This window comes from Trichosurus vulpecula, chromosome 7, assembly GCF_011100635.1.
Source record: "Trichosurus vulpecula isolate mTriVul1 chromosome 7, mTriVul1.pri, whole genome shotgun sequence".
Classification (NCBI taxonomy): Eukaryota; Metazoa; Chordata; class Mammalia; order Diprotodontia; family Phalangeridae; genus Trichosurus; species Trichosurus vulpecula.
Genome location: NC_050579.1, coordinates 234,697,865 through 234,716,574, shown reverse-complemented (window position 1 = coordinate 234,716,574; position 18,710 = coordinate 234,697,865). Strand labels below are relative to the sequence as shown.

Sequence of the window (18,710 nt, the reverse complement as noted above, 5' to 3'; positions counted from 1 at the left end):
AGAAGGGAGAAAATTTCGTTTTGAATGAAAGTTGCTGATACCCTAGGGAAATTATCCACAGAAGATCAGAGAGATGTAGCAAGAGCCAGCTTGGCTCCTAGATGCAGTATTAGCTGACTTTTCTCCCACCAGAAGGGGAAAGTAGATCCACATAAAGCAGATGAAGTAATAAAAGGCTGATGTTTAGGAAGCCATAAATTAAATTAGCAGCATTCCCATTGGATTGTGATTGGAAAGGGAGGAAATCTCGGGCTAAAAAAGAAGGTATGGTCATTATGAGTTTTTATTTTTAATCACTTTCAGTTAGTACATTGCCGTATTTTACTGGGCACACTAAATCTAATGTGAAGCCACATGTCTCTTAATAGACATGTAGAAGACAAAGTAGAATGAGATTAGAGGAAAGAAATAAGCAAAAGGGAGTTATAAAGATGGAGACTAAAGGAAAGGGGAAAAGAAGGCTTTGTTGAATTGGAAGTAGCTATGCATATAAGATAAGTTAAAATGAGGATCAATTATCTTGAAACTTGGAGGGTAGGACAGAAAGGAATAAATCTGTTACATCAGAGATAGAAAAAGACTATGAATAAGAGATACAGGAGGATGTAGTTAGAGGATTTTTTTAAAGGTCGTACTTTTCCCTTCTTATATAATTGGCTTTGAAGTGACATCCAGGTCGACATGTCCGGTTCAAGAGCCACCTTTCAACATGAAGCCTTTCCTAATCCCTGCCAAAAGCTGCTGGTGCCTCCTTCTAGGTCAATTACTTTGCATTTATTTTATGTATACTTACATAATTCAGTGGGGGGTGGGGAAGTATGATGATCAGGGTGACTTGTAATGGGCTACAGCTGGGCATGCACTCTAATCTACAGGAGGCACCCCAGTCCAGCAGATGGAGAGTGTGTTCCATGATTGTCTCCCCGATGGAAACACATTGTGTCCTCTGATTGAACGGAAGCTTTCTGAAGTCAGAAGATGTTTCATTTTTTTTCTTTGTGTCCTAAGCACCTAGCATAATTCCTGGCACACAATAGACATTGATTGTTTGATGTGAAATGAGCAGAAGTTACATGATGACAGATTTGGCAGTCATCTGCATGGAGGTGATGATTGAAGCCAATGGAGTGGAAGAGACCTTCAAGGGAAACAGTTGAGAGCGTAGCTGTTCTACATCATTATAGGAACAAATTTTCCTCAAATGCACCAAAGGTTTATCTGTGCGATGGAAAGGAAAAAGGTCTGGACTGAGCATCAGGAGTTCTAAGATCCACTTCCAACTGTGCCACTGAGAACCATGTGACCTTAAGTAAGTCACCCAAGGCAAGTGTCCCAGCTCGGTCTCCTCATCTGTAAAATGAGGGAATTGGGCTAGATGATACTTAAGGAGATCTCATTTAACCATCAAGTTCTGTAATTTTATGATATTGTCATCAATTTTAACATTTTCCAGTAAATCTAAGACAGGTCCTAGGTATAGCTCAGTCTCCAATATACAGCTTTAGCTGTGAAGCACTATGGTGTAGTCAAAGGAGTGCGAAGAAGTGAAAGGAAGATTCAGTATGGACCTTAACTCAGATGTTTATCAGCTAAGTGAAAGTGAGCAATTCTTTTAATCTCTCTCAGCCTCAGTTTCCTCATTTGTAAGATGAGAGGGTTGGACTAAATGTCCTCTTATGTTCCTTTCAACTATATCTATAATCAACTATATATCTATATATCTATAATCAGCCTTAAAATTATATAATACATTATTACAATTATATTATATTATACATAATTGTAGCATAACACATATGATAATATTATATAATTATATTATAATTATAATATTTATATTATATCTTTATATGTTTTTTTTACATTACTTTCATTTCCAATATCCCACCCTCCTTCTCTCTTAAGTGCAGCATTCCTTGGAACACCTAGTGGTGGGTGGTAGGTAAGGGGAAGAGTAAGACAAGAGTATGGGGAATGAGCATGATTAGAGAGAAGGAGTAGGGGGAAGGAGGAGAAGAAGAACAAAGAGGATGAGAAGAAGGAGGAAAAGGAAGAGAAATAAAAAGAGGATGAGAAGGAGGACGAGGCAGAGGAAAAGGACATGAGGAAAAGGAGGAGAAAGAGAAGGATAAGTAGGAAAAGGAGGAAGAGGAAGGGGAAGAAAGGAGAGAGGAGAAGAGAGAAAAAAGGAGGGAGAAAGCAGTTCAGAAAAACCAATCCACATAGGCAACCACTTCTGATAGTCTATATAATGTTCCACCCCCAGTGTTTTTTCTTTATGTTATTTAGGATATGGATCCCACTCATTTTAAAGTGTTGGTCTCACATTTACCTATTTAACATGAAATAAGATGATTTGTTGGGAAAATCACACTGAGCACAGGCATGAGGTAGCTAAAGTCTCATTGTGGCAGAGGGCCCAAATCAAGCAGGTGTGTATTTCATTCCTAAGGGACATGCTGTTTTTCAAAGCTTGACACCAGAGAAGATAGGCCATTTATCTATGTGAATTAATTTACCACTACATAGTTCTTAGAAATAATAGACACTGGATAGATAGTATGGGATGAATATCAAGGTGGCTCCTGCTGCTGTAAAAATCCATTGATTGGCTCCCTTGAAAATAACATACAGAAATTGTGATGGCAAATTTTGTGGTTTCAAAGGTCAGTGATGTAGATTTTGCTTTAGCTATATAGGTGAAATATCACTCCCATGTCCCTTGCTACTTACACTACCTTCTTGAGGATATAATTTGTCTTTTTCTCTCTTGGCTCTTTTCTTATAAAAATCATCGATCAGCTAATGTTCTATACTATTGCTCAATCTGACAATTCTTAGAGGTTACTCTAATTATGATCTGGTCCTAGGTAAATCCAGGGTATGTGAGCTTGATTTTTCAAAAAACTTTGATAAGAATATTTTAGTATAATTGATTTCCTTCATAATTCTATGTACTTTATTTTATGCATTTAAAAATATTTTCCCCCACCAGGAAGGGACTTTCCAAAAGGTAGTGCAAAAGGAGGTTAAAAAACCTTGACTAACTGAGGGCATGCTGGAGGTGTCTGATATTGTCTGCATGGTTGTCAACCAGCCTGGTTCTAGTTTGTCTCTGAACCCAGACAAAGTACAGCTCTTGGAAGTGAGGTTCCTAGAACCCGATACATTTGGAAGCATGGAGAAATGGAGAGCCCACTGGACCTGGAGACAGGGAGATCTTGGTTCAAATCTCATCTTAGACATTTATTAGCTGGATGACTCTGAGCAAGTGGCTTAAGTTCTTTTTGCCTGTTTTCTCATCTATAAAAGGAGGGAGTTTGACAGGACTGCTTCTAAAATTCCTTCCAGTAAAAATCTATCATCCTATGAACAATTGTTGGAGGTACAATGCTAACCAAGCAACTGAAATCTGTTCTGAAATGGGTTTAATTAGGTTCAATCTAAGAGACCTAGGGTCACCTATCCTTTGATGGAGAAAATCAGATCCCTTGATTTTCCCTAGAAGTGACTTGATCTCCCCGGGGTCCTCCAGATATCCTAAGGGTAACCTAAGGCAATAATGAACATACCTCAAAGCTGAATTCTATCACCAGGCCTGCAGAATCAAACTGGTCACTGGGAGATAAGAAAGAAGGTAGCTATATAACCTAGGCATTTGTCTCATTCTCATATTTCTAGGCTAGTGTAGGTCAGTGGTATAATATGTGAAACTGCTATCAGAATTTTATAATGGACATTTTATTATCTAGCATCCTGAGAGACATTTTTTTTGCTCCTTAAATGCATGGGTTGTATCACTCTACCTTTCCCTGATAAATGTTTCTTTCCATTACCTAATTTTCTTACTCAAAGATTTTGAAAGAGCCCCAGTGGGCTCTTAGATAACTAATCTATATCCCCAAGTACAGTCCTGCCCCTTTTGGTGAATAGTACCAGTTGCATCTCAGAATCCTCATCATATTTCATTTAATGTGACTGAATCCCTTATGCATAACAAAATGTTCTAAATACATAATCAGTGCCTGCCTAGTGCCAACATTTCTGGAAGCATCCCTTTCTGGGGAGAGAATATTCCCCATGAGTAGGAAACATACACTTTCCAAAAGACTTGGAAAATCCTTTTCCATCCTTCTTTTTTCCCTCGTGCCTGAATCTTTCATTGCATCCTATGGATTACTAAAGGTATAACTCAGAGAGCAGCATGGCAGGTTTTAACCTGGAGAAGTATAAACTACATGTTGTCAGCTATATTCTCTCCTGCTCATGCCACTTGGCCACCCAGAGTCCATTTTTACCATTTGTTGCCAAGTCCGAGCACTGAGGATTAGATCACACATGCAACTGACAAACCTTCTCCTGCAATGCCGTAGATATCAGCACTACAATCACCTTGATGATAAGACCCATCGATCTTGCTCTGGAGCTATAACTCTTCCTTTCTCCTTCCCTCCATCTTCCTTTTAGTCATATACTCATGAGTACCCAGTCACCTCCACAAATTTCCTCTGCTATTAATGAGCGTCTTTGAAGAGATACCTTCTAAGTGAAAGCTTGGTAGAAGTTTGCCATTAGAATGGGTAGCATTAGGGCTGCTAACCACCCCTTCTCAACCATTATGGAAGAAAGGAAGGACACATCTTTAAGTGGCAGCAAGAAAGAATTTAGGTTGGAATGATGGGACACTTTCAGTCTACAAGGTAAACAGAATAGTGGGGTTACTGAAAGTCTTTCTCTTTTAATATTTTAAAGGATAAACTAGACCTTGGCTGGTGGTTCTAAAGCATTTTTATGCCATGGCATCAACTCCATGAATACTTTTATAGCCAAGCATGCCACTAAAAACATTTAAAATTCATGCAGGCTTTCTTAAAGTAATAACTTTCAACCCATCATCTGGGAAGAAGGAAAGTAGAGAATATTTCGTTTCGGTTTTTTTTTTAATTAGCGGCTGCCATTGAGGTAGCTGCAGGGTCACTGCAAGGGGTCCTTTTTATTAAATGGCTCATCTTAATAAATAAGCAAACTTAATTTTAGATTGTTGGCTGTGGACAAAATAAACAATATGTCTCACACACAGTAATTGAGTATAGAATGAAGTCAAACCATAAGTGATCTCAGAGATCAGTTTGTTCTGCAAAGTTTGGATTCAGCCAAAGGGCCATACTTGAGGACCTAGAGAGCCACATGTGGCCTCAAGGCTGCAGGTTCCCCACCCCTGATAAACCAACCTCCCCATTTTATGGGGAAGAAATAACTAAAGCCTCAAAATAATATATTCATATTACGTGGACATACTATACATATATAAATATATACGTACACACATGTATATGCATATATAGTATATAAATATATATTTATATACTTCATATCTATTTTCACATATATGTGATGTATTGTGAATCTAGCAAGGGGATTAACATAGCTATCTGTTGGGAAGTCCTTATCATATTTTTTAAAAAAGTATCTACAATGCTTTAAGTTGCTATAGTAAACAGAATCTTACCATTATATTTTGCATGATGGGTGTGGAAGGGAAATAAGCACTGTGCTTATTGTAAGTACTTTACAAATAACATTTAATTTAATCCTCACAAAATCTCTGGGAGGTAGGTGCTGTTATTGCCATTTTACTGTTGAGGAAACTGAGGCAAACAGGTTCAATGACTTATGTAGGGTCACATAGTGAGGAAATGTCTGAGGTCATATTTGAACTTGGGCCAGACTGAGTCCAGGCCCACTGCTCTGTCCACTCTGCCAAGTAGCTGCCAGACATATGAATAGTGCAATTTCTATAATGTGGAGTTCCACAAAATCTTTTGACTTTGGAAAAGGAGTCCTTCCTCTCCTCTCCCATGTCTGAATAGGTGGGGCAGAGGTGTTCCGGAACCAGCTTTAACAGGCTTAGATGACTGGATTGTCAATTTTTTAGTGTGGCCTTTTATACTTTGAAAAAAATGGCAAATGCTACAAACCAGGGCTTTATTTGTTGTTCTTGGTTGTCTAGATTTAAGAAGGTAATACAGAAAAATGTTAATTATGCCGATTATGCTTAAATGTGTGTTCTGTGTACTTTAAATATATATCTTTATATTTGTGTCTATATATCATAAATGTTGAGCAACCATATCTCCATTATAGATACATTGGAGATACAGTTGCTCAACATTTACCAGTACACCCCTGGGTAGGAAACTATGCATATGGAACACTATACAGGGTCAGACTTTTTTGATGTGTGAGTAGCTTTGCTGAACCATCTCATTCCTTTTTTATTCTTTTCCATAAGGGATAGCTTGCTCTCTAGGAGGAAGCAAAGTGAGGAATATATTGGAAAATTTATAATTGAACAATATATATATTTATTATATTAATTATATATAATATATATATATATAAATATAATTGAAAAAACTAAAAACAGACTATTTATTTAAAAGGGAGGGGGGAGGTATTTCATACAACAATAGAGTCGGAGCCAGAAAGGAGCTCAGAGCCCAACCTCTCTGATTTTACAAATAACGAAACTGAAGAGTGAGTGGGACTTGTCAAAAGTTCTCAATGATAGTAAGGTTCAGAGGCCACACTTAAACCTAGGTCCCTCTGCCTCCAATGGCAGTAACATGTCCACTCTACCATTCCTTAAACTATGATAAGCTGGAAGCCACTTGTTAAGATGTATTCTTGCCTAAAAGGGGATGATTTGATGAGTGGAAGGTATCCCACAGTCCAACCAAACCACACACAGTCAGATTTAAAACAGACTTAACGACGCCCCTAACTCTAACGCAAAGATGAAAATCTATCTGGAAACTGCCACCAAAACCACAAAAATCTGATCATGATAAAGAGAGATAATTACCCATTGCGAAGAAAGGGATCCCCAGGAGGGTGGAATTGTATTTTCCATCAGTGATGAAGAATATCCCTGCCGCGGTTACGCTGGAGATGCAAACTGTCAGCACACCCAGGAGGCCCAGAAAAGGCTTGCTCCGCAGGCAGTCTTTCATCGAGCTGGAGAGGGTGGCTGTGGTCAAGATCAGCATGAGGCTCACCAGGATCTTGCTCCTGGCCAGGATGCTGGTCTTATGAAAGTCTTTCCAGAGGCTAAAGGAAGCTAGAGAGAACAGTTGGAAGTCTTGGTGCTCCTCTTGCAGCTTCCTCATCAGTTTGCAGAACTCACTCTCCCACTTCTCCCCGATGAGGTCTTGGGTGGCAGAGCCATAGGTCTGGAGGTAGTAGGTGATTTGAATGGCTCTGGCTGACTTGACCCTCTGGTCTTTGCTGTTGGGCACATCGACACCACCCAGTTGGTGTCCAATAAAGGTGCTCCTCCCATCCTTGGAAACACAAAAGGATACTCAGGTTATGGTGGGGCATAGCATAGCACACATTCCAGACTGAGGTTCCTTACTCTAAGGGAAGGAGGCCATGAGATTGTGAGCTCCTTGAGGGTCAGAACTATCTTTTGTCTTTCTTTGTAACTCCAGTTCTTGGCACATAGCAGGCACTTAATAAATATTTATTGACTGATTGATCATTAAAGACCAACTGTAAACTGGGAACTGACCAAAATGATATGGATTCAACCTGGGACTAGAAAGTAAATTGAGCCTTTTAAATTAACATGGAACATACCATGCAGTATTATCAATATCAGAAAAGACAGCTGCAAAGCCACAAACCTCACTTCCCACCACCCACATGCACATTAATAACTTCACAATCATCCCACACTTCCATCCCCTAACACTTTCCTTCTTTGGGAGCCAAATGTAAACTCCTAGAACAGAGCAACACATTCTCTGAATCCAATTTCTTCTAATATGAAGCATGTCATGCAAAGCAGCATGGGCTGCTGGTCTGAGAGTTGAACTCAGCTCAAGTTTCATCTCTGATACATGCTGAGTGACCTTGGGTAAATCACTTAACTTATCAGCACACTGGGCAACTTTCTAAGATTGTAAACTGTAGAAAAGGGTGCTGACATCCAGAGAAAGAACTATGGAGTCTGAAAGCAGATTAAAGCATATTTTTTTTCAATTTTTTGTTTTTCCTTTGGTTTTCTGTTTTGTTCTGATTCTTCTTTCACATAACTAATGTGGAAATATTTTTACTATGATTGCACATGTATAACCTATATGGTTTTCTGTTTTGTTCTGATTCTTCTTTCATATAACTGATGTGGAAATATGTTTACTTTGATTGTACATGTGTAACCTATATGAGTTTACTTGACATCTTGGGGTGAGGAGAGGGAAGGAGAAAAAATTTGGAACTCAAAATCTTATAAAAGTGAATGTTGAAAATTATCTTTACCTGTAAATGGAAAAAATAAAATACTATTAAATGGTAAAAAAAGAAAAGAGTGCTGTAGAAAGCCATTCCTCAGCCAGGCAGTTCCCTCTACCAATAAAAACACAGATCTAGTCCCTGTTCTCAGGAATCATGGTATAAGTTATTAGCAACCACTACCACCAACAACCTAATAACTAGTTAATAAAATATTCTACATTTTCATGGCTTGACCAAAGCATTTTTATTTAGCCATGTACACAAAGGGAGAATCATACCATGGGCACACAAGTAGGTCTCACAGCCATATTCTCCCCTGTGGTGGAGTATGACCGGCCAATTGAAAGCCTTACAACTGGGTTAAGGAGATCAAGAATAAATTGAAGACTGTACAGTATAGAAAGATGAATGGGGGATAGAAAAATGTTTAGAGAAATATAGATTTAAGAGACTCAAAAAGGTCTGGAGACCTGACACAATAAGATACTGGGGATTGAAACATTCTGAGAAAAAAGTACTATAGATTTGGGCAAGTTGTTCCATTTTCCTGCTTAGAGGTCGCATTCTTTCCCATGAAAACACCATAGTTTCTTTAAGTTAGCAATACCAACTCTACCCATAGGCCTTTGTTGTAATGTCAATCTTTCTAAAAGCACAATTGATTAAGTGAAGTTAGCTCCTGCTTTTGCAATCAAAAACTCCATCATGCCCTCAGCCGCATACAAAGTTCACTCTCTCTCAGTCAGACTTCCTTAGGATTAATTCATTTCTGGCAAAAAAAATTTTCCTCAACAAGAAATGAACATTCAAAACATTCAGCTCTTTAAACGTCTGCTGTCATCTACACACAGGTGAATTTTCAAGGAGAAAACAAGCAATCTACTTTTTGTGAGTGGCTTTAATGGTAGTAAAGGCAACTAGGTGACACAGTATGAGTCTTCCATCTGGAATCAAGAACACCTGAGTTCAAATCCTGCCTCAGACACATACTATCTGTGTGACTCTGGGAAAGCTCTCTCATCTATAAAAGGAGAGAGGGTTGGACTTGATGGCCTTTAAGATCCCTTCCAGCTCTAAATCTTTGATTCACTGATCTAATGATTGGCAATCAATGGAGGAATCAAAGTAAGAGGAGTAGGAAAGTCATTAGGTGAGAAATTACTTCTCCTCATGGTTCACTTTTGGAACATCAGGATTATAACAGACTTATTTAAGAGAGCTGAAAGGATCTGGGTGAACAACAGAGATTTCATTGCTCTTTCCTTCTCTGCCCTCCCCCACTCCTCATGTCTCAGTAGATGACTTTTATGAATTGCTTTGGCTCCCCCAAAAGAAATAATAATAATAATAATAAATCATCTAGAGGCCAAGCTATTGAAGCTGAACTTCTCCACCTGTAAGTAGTCTGCTCTAAGTACTCTATATTGCAGACACACATTCTGTTGCTGGTCTTGGGCTCAAAGTCCTTTCGGTGCAGTATATAACCTGCAAAAGTTTGTGCTCTCCTAGTATTGATTTTGAGAACCCAGGGTCATTTCCATGCCATAATGAGGCAACAACATAGAACTCTAGCAGGAGTAGCAGAGAACAGTGTGAGACAGCTAGGTGGTGCGGTGGATAGAACGTGGACTATGGACTATTCCTGGACTTAGAATTAGGAAGTCCAGAGTTGGAATCCTGCCTTAGACATTTATTTGCCATGTAACTCCTTGGGCAAAGCATCTACAGGTAAGTCATACAACGTTTCAACCTCATACCCTTATCTGCAAAACAATGCAGATAATAATAGCACCTGCTTCCCAGGGTTGCTGTGAGAACCAAATGAGATACCATATGCAAAGAACTTCGCAAACTTTATTTTATTTTATATTTAGCCATATACATATTATATTTATTTATATTTATTTTATAAATGTTAGTTGTCCTAATACCTAAGATTATTAGAAGGAATTTAAATAGAACAAGTTCAAAAATACTTCTAATAAATGCTTCTCAAAGGGTGTTTCACATAGATTTTAAAAGTTGAGTAGGAAGGGACCACAGATACCATCTAATACGGCCCCTTCATTTTACAGATGATGTGTCTGAAACCAGGGGAGGTTAAGTGACTTGCACAATGTAACACAAAGTAGCCAGCATCAGAGGTGGGATTTAAAGCCAGGACCTTTTACTCTGTAATAAGTGTTGCCTCTTATGCCAAACACATTGTCTGTTTTTTCTCCCAAACTCAAAAATAAAGGTGAATTAACACACTATCAGTTCTACTCAATTCACTCAGTCTAACCAATCCAAGCAAAACTTTATTATTCTGAGCTAGGACTTCAAAGGTTTATTACCTCATTTCTATTAAGGTATCAAATTTTACCCTTTTCTTTCACTCATTCCAACCTTGGGCTCACTTTCTAGCCTTTTTATCTAGTAGGATCACTGATGGAACTGAGGTCTCACATGAGTCTTTTAAGAAATAGCATAGATTTATGAAAAGAGCACTGACTTTTGAATCAAGGGACCAGGGTTCTAATCTTATCTCTGTTGTTTACTATCTGTGTGACCTTGAACAAATCAATTCACCTCCTTTGGCCCAAGTTCCCTCATGTATAAAATGAGGGATTTGAACTAGATGTCCCCTAAAGTAATTTCAGCTCTTACACCGTGATCCTATGGTGTAAACTCTGTGAAATAATGAGGCTAAATGAATACAGGTCAGTAATAAAAAGGAAGAGTAGGTAGCACAACCAAATTCACTCTGGGGCACTGAGACTTTTTTTTTCTTTCTAAATCAAGGTTCCAATTGATCAATTCAGCCTCAGATAGTCAATTCAGATAATTCCCCAGGGACACACATTTATTTGGTTAAGTTTTATGGATTCCTCCTTTCCTCCCTCCCTCCCTCCCTTCCTCTGTTCCACTATCCCTCCTTCCTTTTTTTCCTCCCTCACAGATAACTTGTTTTTGAAACTGCTTTGCCCTTCTGGGTATTTGAAAGGGAAAGTATCATAAAAGCTTGCACTATGTCATTCAGCATGGGTTCCTCTGACTGCCTGTACTCATTTTAGTCATCAAAATGATTTCCAAGGGATTTTTAGCAATTGAATGATCTGAAGATTTATGGGTCCCTCGGGAGTCATTTTGCAGATTATAATGGATCAAAGGAAATGCTGATAATACAGTTGGCCAAAATTCAAAAAAAATTTTTTTTAGGAAATCTAAATATAGGTTTTTAAAATAACAGGTGTTCATTGGCTTTGCTTAGCTGCTAAAACCCCTATTTTGAAGTGATCTGATTTATTTCCTTTTTTTAAACAAAAATTACATCAGAAAAGACATGCTTTATATCATTTTCTTATATCGAAATGGATGGAACAAAGATAATAGATTTCCTTCTCCTTTCCCTCTCCCATGAAAACAAACAAATACAGTCCAAGGTCCTTTGAGGTTTGAATGGAAAATGCTCCTAAAAAAGTTAGTCTGTTTTGTTGCAGTCTGTCCACTCTAATTATTGCAAGAAAGCAAGAATGGGCTTTTCTCAAAACCCTTGGAGCACAATCCAAACATTTTTTGTAAAGGTTCTTTGAAGGAGAAACAATATGAAGCCACCTAAAACAATTTTATCTAAAGACCTTGTCATTTAAAGGGGCAATAAAATAAAATAAAATCAATAAATGGAGTTTTTCTGGTCTTGAAGTACAGAAATCCGCATGTAAGGCAGAGTGCCCTCAAAGCAAAGTTGGGCATGTGTTAAAGAATAATCCTCTTCAGCTGTGATTTCTCTTTTTTTCCCTTTCTTTCTAAGACTGGGGGTCCTTACCTTGAGGGGGCTGGAAATTCAGGGTTTTCTCAGGGACTGAGTCCACTACTGACCTGCAAGGGAGCTTTAACCTCAACTTTTTACTACCCAAGCCTGTTTGACCCTCCTTAAGCCGCCTGGCTCCCCCTCCCTGGCACTAACCATTTTGGTGCTGGACTTAATGCGGACATATAATAGGCCCACTTCAGCTCAGAATTCCTAAACTCAAGAGATCACACAGCTTCACCTTCACCGTTCCTAATAGCAAGGATAATGTAATCCTTGAGTAAACCACTACACCTAGCCCTTGGCAGTGACTAAAGAAGCCAATGGTGCTCAAAGGAACCTCACAAATCACCTTGCCCAGACCTCTTGATTGACAGATGAGGAAAATGAGTCCCCAGAGATATGAAGTGAGTTGCTCAATACCACATAGGGAGTAATTAACTGAGCTAGGATTCAAACTAAGCACCTTCGCTCCCAAACCAAGAGTCTTTCCTTTGTACCATACTGACTCAATCAATATTTATTATTAAGAATCAATCAGTATTATTAAGCACCTGACCTATGTCAGATGTTTTTCAAGGTTCTGGATATACAGGTACAAAGAATGGTCTTAGGGTCTTCCAAAATACTTCCTTTTCCCTCTTCCTCTTGTTCCCCTTTACTTAAAACTTTAGATCTAACTCTAAATCCTTTTTTCTTTTTGTCAGAACCAAGCCTTTCATTCCATAACTAAAGAAAAAAGCAAATTGTAAATGTACCTGGCAATACAGTGACACAAATTCATAGTCATGAGTCAATGACTATATCAGAGCCTTAACTGAGAACATATTAGGAGATTAAAAGAGGAAAAACATAGGGATCTTAAGGGACTTAACAGGAAAATAAAGTGAAGTGGGATAGGAGTTTGGAACAGGAAGGCTGGGGGCTCTGGAGACAGATGATTACTTCTTTCATAATTTGCCTTAGGGCTGACCCTGTCACTCTAGCCTCAGGAAAACCATCTACATATTTCAAAGGCACAAAGGTTAATTCTCTTTTAAGCCAGGATAGCTTGTTGGTGAATTTCCTTGTTGGTGAAGCATATTTAGATAAATGAACATAGTCCTACACAAAAGTTAAGCAAATTTATTTTATAAGGTTACCAATAGTTTTAGTAGTATACAGCACTGCTGCTCATTAGTCCCACTGACATGCATCAATCAACGTTTCCTTTTACTCCCTTCTTCCAATACTGACTCTTTATTTCTTTATTTCTCATTCTACTATCTAAGGAAAACTTAGTTTTCAAACTCCGGGATTTGTATGTAACAACACAAATTCACGGAAAATCTGACCAATAGGTGGGAGAAAGGAGAGGCAGACTGAATACATTTGTTGTAGTTTCAGTCTGATTTCTCTTAGGTTTTCAACTCTATCCTGCCATGTGCAGGGGCAGATTTTCATGATTCACTATTAGGCTATTTTCACTTTCCTGAGAAACTAGTTCCTAGAGTACCAGCTGGCTCCCATTACCTGCCACACTTACCAGTTTATTACCAATGGGTTGAAAGAATGTCTCTTGTATCTTGGTTCATATCCAAAGGAACTTGGGTATGTACATTTGGAGTACTGTACTTCCAACACACATTCCCAGCACACTAGGGGAATTTTGGACCCCAATACTCAAAGCAAAGTTCTAAAACCCTACTATTCCTCACTGTTCCCTAGTTAAGTAGGTGACTGGTTTTATTACTCATGTGACACATGAAAAGAGATAGGGATGAGAGAATGAAGGTCAATCAGATGTCTTTGGGGAAAATACTTTATCTTTCACACTCTCATCCATTCATTCATTAATTCCTTATAAAGCAACTGAGATCAAGAACAAGTCTTAGAAATTTGTGTAGACTCACGCAGCTAGTATGTGTATGGGGCAGAGGAACAACCGAAAAGCAGTTTAGATTCCCAAAGACAACAGACATACTCTGTTGAGCCTTCTACCATAAAGCACACACTGAGGATGCTCTCTCTCTCTCTCTGTGTATATATATATATATATATATATATATATATATATATATATTTATATATATATTTATATTTATATATATATTTATATATATATTTATATATGTGTGTGTGTGTATATATATATATATATATATATATATATATATATATATATATATATATGTCACAATGTCAGTGGCAAGAAGAACTAGGTCAATCAGTAGTCAATATTTCAATCATCCCTGATTGCGTGGGTATGAGGCCCACCAGCCCAGATGGCAACCCAGTCTCTTCCTTAAAAGATGGTCTTTGTGAGCATCTCTAACCAAAACAAACAAATAAACAAACAATTCAAAACCTGGAGGCTAACCTGTTAATGAGACTTTCTAAAATTGGCTACACCGGACCTCAGACAACTCAATTCAATTCTAGTCAACACTCATCTATTAAGCATCTACTAGAGAGGCACAGTAGATACAGAGCCTACCTTGGAGTCAGGAAGAGCTGAGTTCATCTTGACTATGACTCCTAATGGCTTTGACACCCTGGACAAGTCACTTAACCTCTCAGTGTCCTTTAGCAATAGTAAGTTGCAGAGCAGGTACCCATCTGCTTTGGTAGAAGGCATTTCTTCACTCAGAGTTCCATACACCAATTAAATCACAGGCCTGGCTCCCCCTCCCCCATGTGTGGGGGAGGGTTGAAAACCTACTTGAGGCATCATACCAAGCAGTGAGATTACAAAAATGGAAAAAAAAAGATCCCTACCCTCAAGTAGTTTGCTTACTTTTTACTGGGGCGGGGGTGGGGGGCGGGAAACAAACCTTTGAATATAGATAAACTTGGCAATGAACAGTCCATCACTAGGTCTTTCCTCCTTAGGTGATATTTCATTCACTAGACCAAGCATTTGACCCTCAAAACTTCACTCACAAATCCCAGCGACTCCATCTTGAGTTTAAGCTGAAGAATAATAAAATGAATGCTTTCAGCTGGAGGTGAAACTTAGTTTACCTTTGACTGTAACCGTATGACTCTAGGAAAGTCACAAAATTTCTTTAAACCTTAATTTCTTCATCGGTGAAATGGGGAAAATAATCTGTAGTACTCAAGAAATAGGGCTGTTCCCAGTACTAAGTATAACAATGTATGCCAAATATTGAGAGAATCTACAAGTGCTATGTGAATCAGCCATTTTTAGTAACTTGTTTGTCTCAGAATAGCATGGACTTCATCACCCTATTCGGAATCATATGCAAAGGATGAGTTTCCACGAATGTGCTCTAGAGAGTTTTCTACCTTTGACCAAAAATAAGGGCAGGTTCAAGAGGCACAGTAGGATAGTCAATGAGTATCTATTAAGCACCTGCCAGGCGTTGTCCTAAACCCTGGAGATACAAAGGAAGGAAAGAAACAGTCCCTGTCTAAGAAGATCATATTCTAATGGGGAAGTGGGGGAAAATAAGCAATTGGATTGGGAGGGGAGGGGAGGGGGTCAGAATAATTAGATCTAGGAGTCAGAAGCCAGTCCTCCCTCTGTCACTAGCTAGTGTGACACAGCCTCTCTGAGCTCCAGGTTTTACTTTTATAATAAGAGAAGAATAGAAGTACAGGAAGTACTTTGGAACCATGAAGACTTTAGCAGTGTGACGCTGGGCACCTCTGTCGGCCTCAATCTCCTCATGTGCAAAAAATACCAGCACCTACCTTCGAGGGTCGTTGTGAGGGTCCATGAGATAATGTTTGTAAAATGCTTTGCAAACTTCTAAGTGCTATATGTTGTTCAGTTCTGTTCAACTCTTCATGACCCCATTTGGGGTTTTCTTGGCAAAAGTACTGGAATGGTTTACCATTTCCTTCTCCAGTTCATTTTACAGATGAGCAAACTGAGGGAAGCAGAGTTAAGTGACTTGCCCAGGGTCACACAGCTACTGTCTGCTAGATAATAACTATTATTATAACAAGCTATATAAATGTAAACCATAAATGTTATTAAATTATTTGGAACATCTTTAAGAGGCATTAAAATTCATCTACCCATTTATCATATAGCCAGATAAAACATTATTAAGCACTTAGATTTTGCAGATCACTGTCAGGCACTGTGGGAGATAAAATGTGTAGAAGTGATCAAGTGCCTGACTACACAGAGTCTACAGTCTGGTGAGGGCATTAGACAATTACAGTGATAACTAGTATGAGCTATTATCCAGTATGTTCATAGGCAAGTGTTATGTGTGGGTCCAAGTGGAAGCTATTAATCAATGTTTTTTTGCATTTGTGCATTTTAATTCAAGGCAAATTGCTCTCCTGTAAGGTAGTGTGCTTCAATAGAAAGAGGACTGGGAGTCAGAGGCCCTGGGCTCAAACTCTAGATTCATCACTTGCTACTCATGTGACTTTGGTCAGGTGACAACCTCCCCCCTCGCCCCCTCCCTGGGCCTTGGTTTCCCCAGAAGTTAAAGGAGGAAGTTGAACCAGATGACCTTCAAATCTTCAGTTGGAATCCTAGGAATGAATATATTTCAAACTATCCCCTTGTGGACAAAGTCCCTCCATGCGAATCCCCAAGAAATTGGAAGGAGTTGCAGAAGATTGCTCCTGCCACCTGAATCCTCCACCCAAATTCTGAGCTCCTTCAGTTTATGTCATCAGCTGAAGTCATCCCCTCTGCAGCATTTGAAATTTCCTCAAGCAGTCCCCACCTTCACAGTTGGGAGGAGGATTCAATATTCACAAATAAAATCAAAGAGGAGATTCCTATCACCAGCCTAGAGGGCTGAGCCATTAACATCAGAACAAAATTAAGGCAGTGAAAAATCTCCAGGTGATGCTTCGGAAACAGAGGGGAGCAAGTGTCATATTTACTCGATATACATCTATTCAATGTTGACATTCAGATGTTTTCTGTCACTGCGGGATAATTCAGCAGCCCAGCCCCTGCCTAAGACAGAGTATTGTAATTCAGGTTCTATCGATTTTCAATGCGGCATAGACTGCAAGGTTACTGGAAACTCCTGGATGGTCAGCTGCCTCTTTTGCTAAACAGAAAATTACCTCATGAAAGGTAAGTGATGAGGTGTCTAAGGAAGCAGAGAGATTCTTACCACGAAAGCATTTTCTTATATTTAATATCTCATTTATAATTCATTCGGGGCATACGAATTATGAATTGAATCCTTAGTTACCTGGACTCCCCCCGCCCCCCATCTCTTCACATTCAGGAGAAAACTAGGTCTTATAATTATTTTGTCCAAAAAGGCACTTTCAATATGTATCTTAGGTTCTGTACCTATCATCCAATTTTCCATACCTGTGTTAACACCCACTGAACTGCACAATGACTATTCATATTCCAAATGATGACCCTGAGGCACTAGGAGGTCCACAGCCATCGAGGAAAGATTTACTTGCAGCCATGTATTTTTCAAGACCCTTGTGAACACATTTTAGAGGTAGAATCCAAAAGGCGATCCTACTTTTAACTATAGATCAACAAGAAAATTCAACTAGCCAGCATCTTGGAGGTGAACTGGGAAAAAAAAAAAACTTAGCTTAGCATCAAAACATCTAGGATAAAATCTCAATTCTAACATGAAATACCTAGGTGACCTTGGGCAAATCAGACTCGTATTCTGGGCCTGAGGTTCCTCATCTATAAAATGAAGGAGAGGGATTTTTAGATAATCTTTAAAGTCCTTTGCAGCAATGGATACTACGATCCAATTAAAAGATGTTCGAACAAGAACGAGCACGTGCATGTATGTTTATATATGTGTGTGTACAAGTGAATACACATGTATATATAAGCATTCCTTTTTTGTGTGCACACTTTTTGGGGGATGGGGGGGAAGGAGATCTAGGCCTTTGATGGCAGTAGGTGCTGTAGCCAACAGACTTGTAGCCAGGAAGGCCTTAGTTTGAATTCTACCCCTGGGGTAGCTAGATGGTGGAGTAGATAGAGCACTGGCCCTGGAGTCAGGAGCCCCTGAATTCAAATCCAGACACTTACTATTTGTGTGACCCTGTAAAAGTCACTTAACCCTAATTGCCTTCAAAAGAAATGAAGAATGAATTCTACCTCAGACATTTATTTGCTTTGTGACCCTGGACAAATAGGTTAACTTTTGTTGTTCTGTTTCCACAACTGTAAAGTGGGGATAGCAGAACCTACCTCACAGGGCTATTATATGAGTATCAAATGAGATTCTATACGTGAAGAGTTTTGTAATCCTTAAGGCATTATATAAATGCTAGTTATCATAATTTTCATTGCTATAGGCATTTCCTATATATAAACTTCCTCTACTGATAAAAGATTAACAATTCCTCTGTAGCATGTGGTTTTATTGTATTAACATATAGTTTCTGAACAATTTACCCTTTCCAACAAATAAATATAGTTATGTAACTCTGGTCAGTACCTGAGAAATATTTTAATCTTGTTTTCTGTTAAGGTAAAACCATCCCTTTCACTACTATTTCAACCTTGGAACAGTCTTGGAGAGCTGTCTGGGACTCAGAGAGGTTATGTGAATTGTCTAGAACCTAGATTCTAGGTCACACAGCTAGTAAGCGTTAAGTGGCAGAACCTGAACCCATCTTTTCCTGATTCTAAGACTGGCCGTCT

At 38.8% G+C, this 18,710-nt stretch overlaps 1 protein-coding gene across 1 annotated transcript in view; it reads right to left on the bottom strand.

Moving 5' to 3' along the window:
• PTCHD4 (patched domain containing 4) overlaps positions 1–18,710 on the bottom strand; it is a 343,137-nt gene that overhangs the window by 252,441 nt on the left and 71,986 nt on the right. Inside the window, exon 2 of the mRNA XM_036766669.1 lies at positions 6,866–7,343. Within this exon, the coding sequence (XP_036622564.1) occupies positions 6,866–7,343 (478 nt within the window). The remainder of the gene's footprint in view (positions 1–6,865; positions 7,344–18,710) is intronic.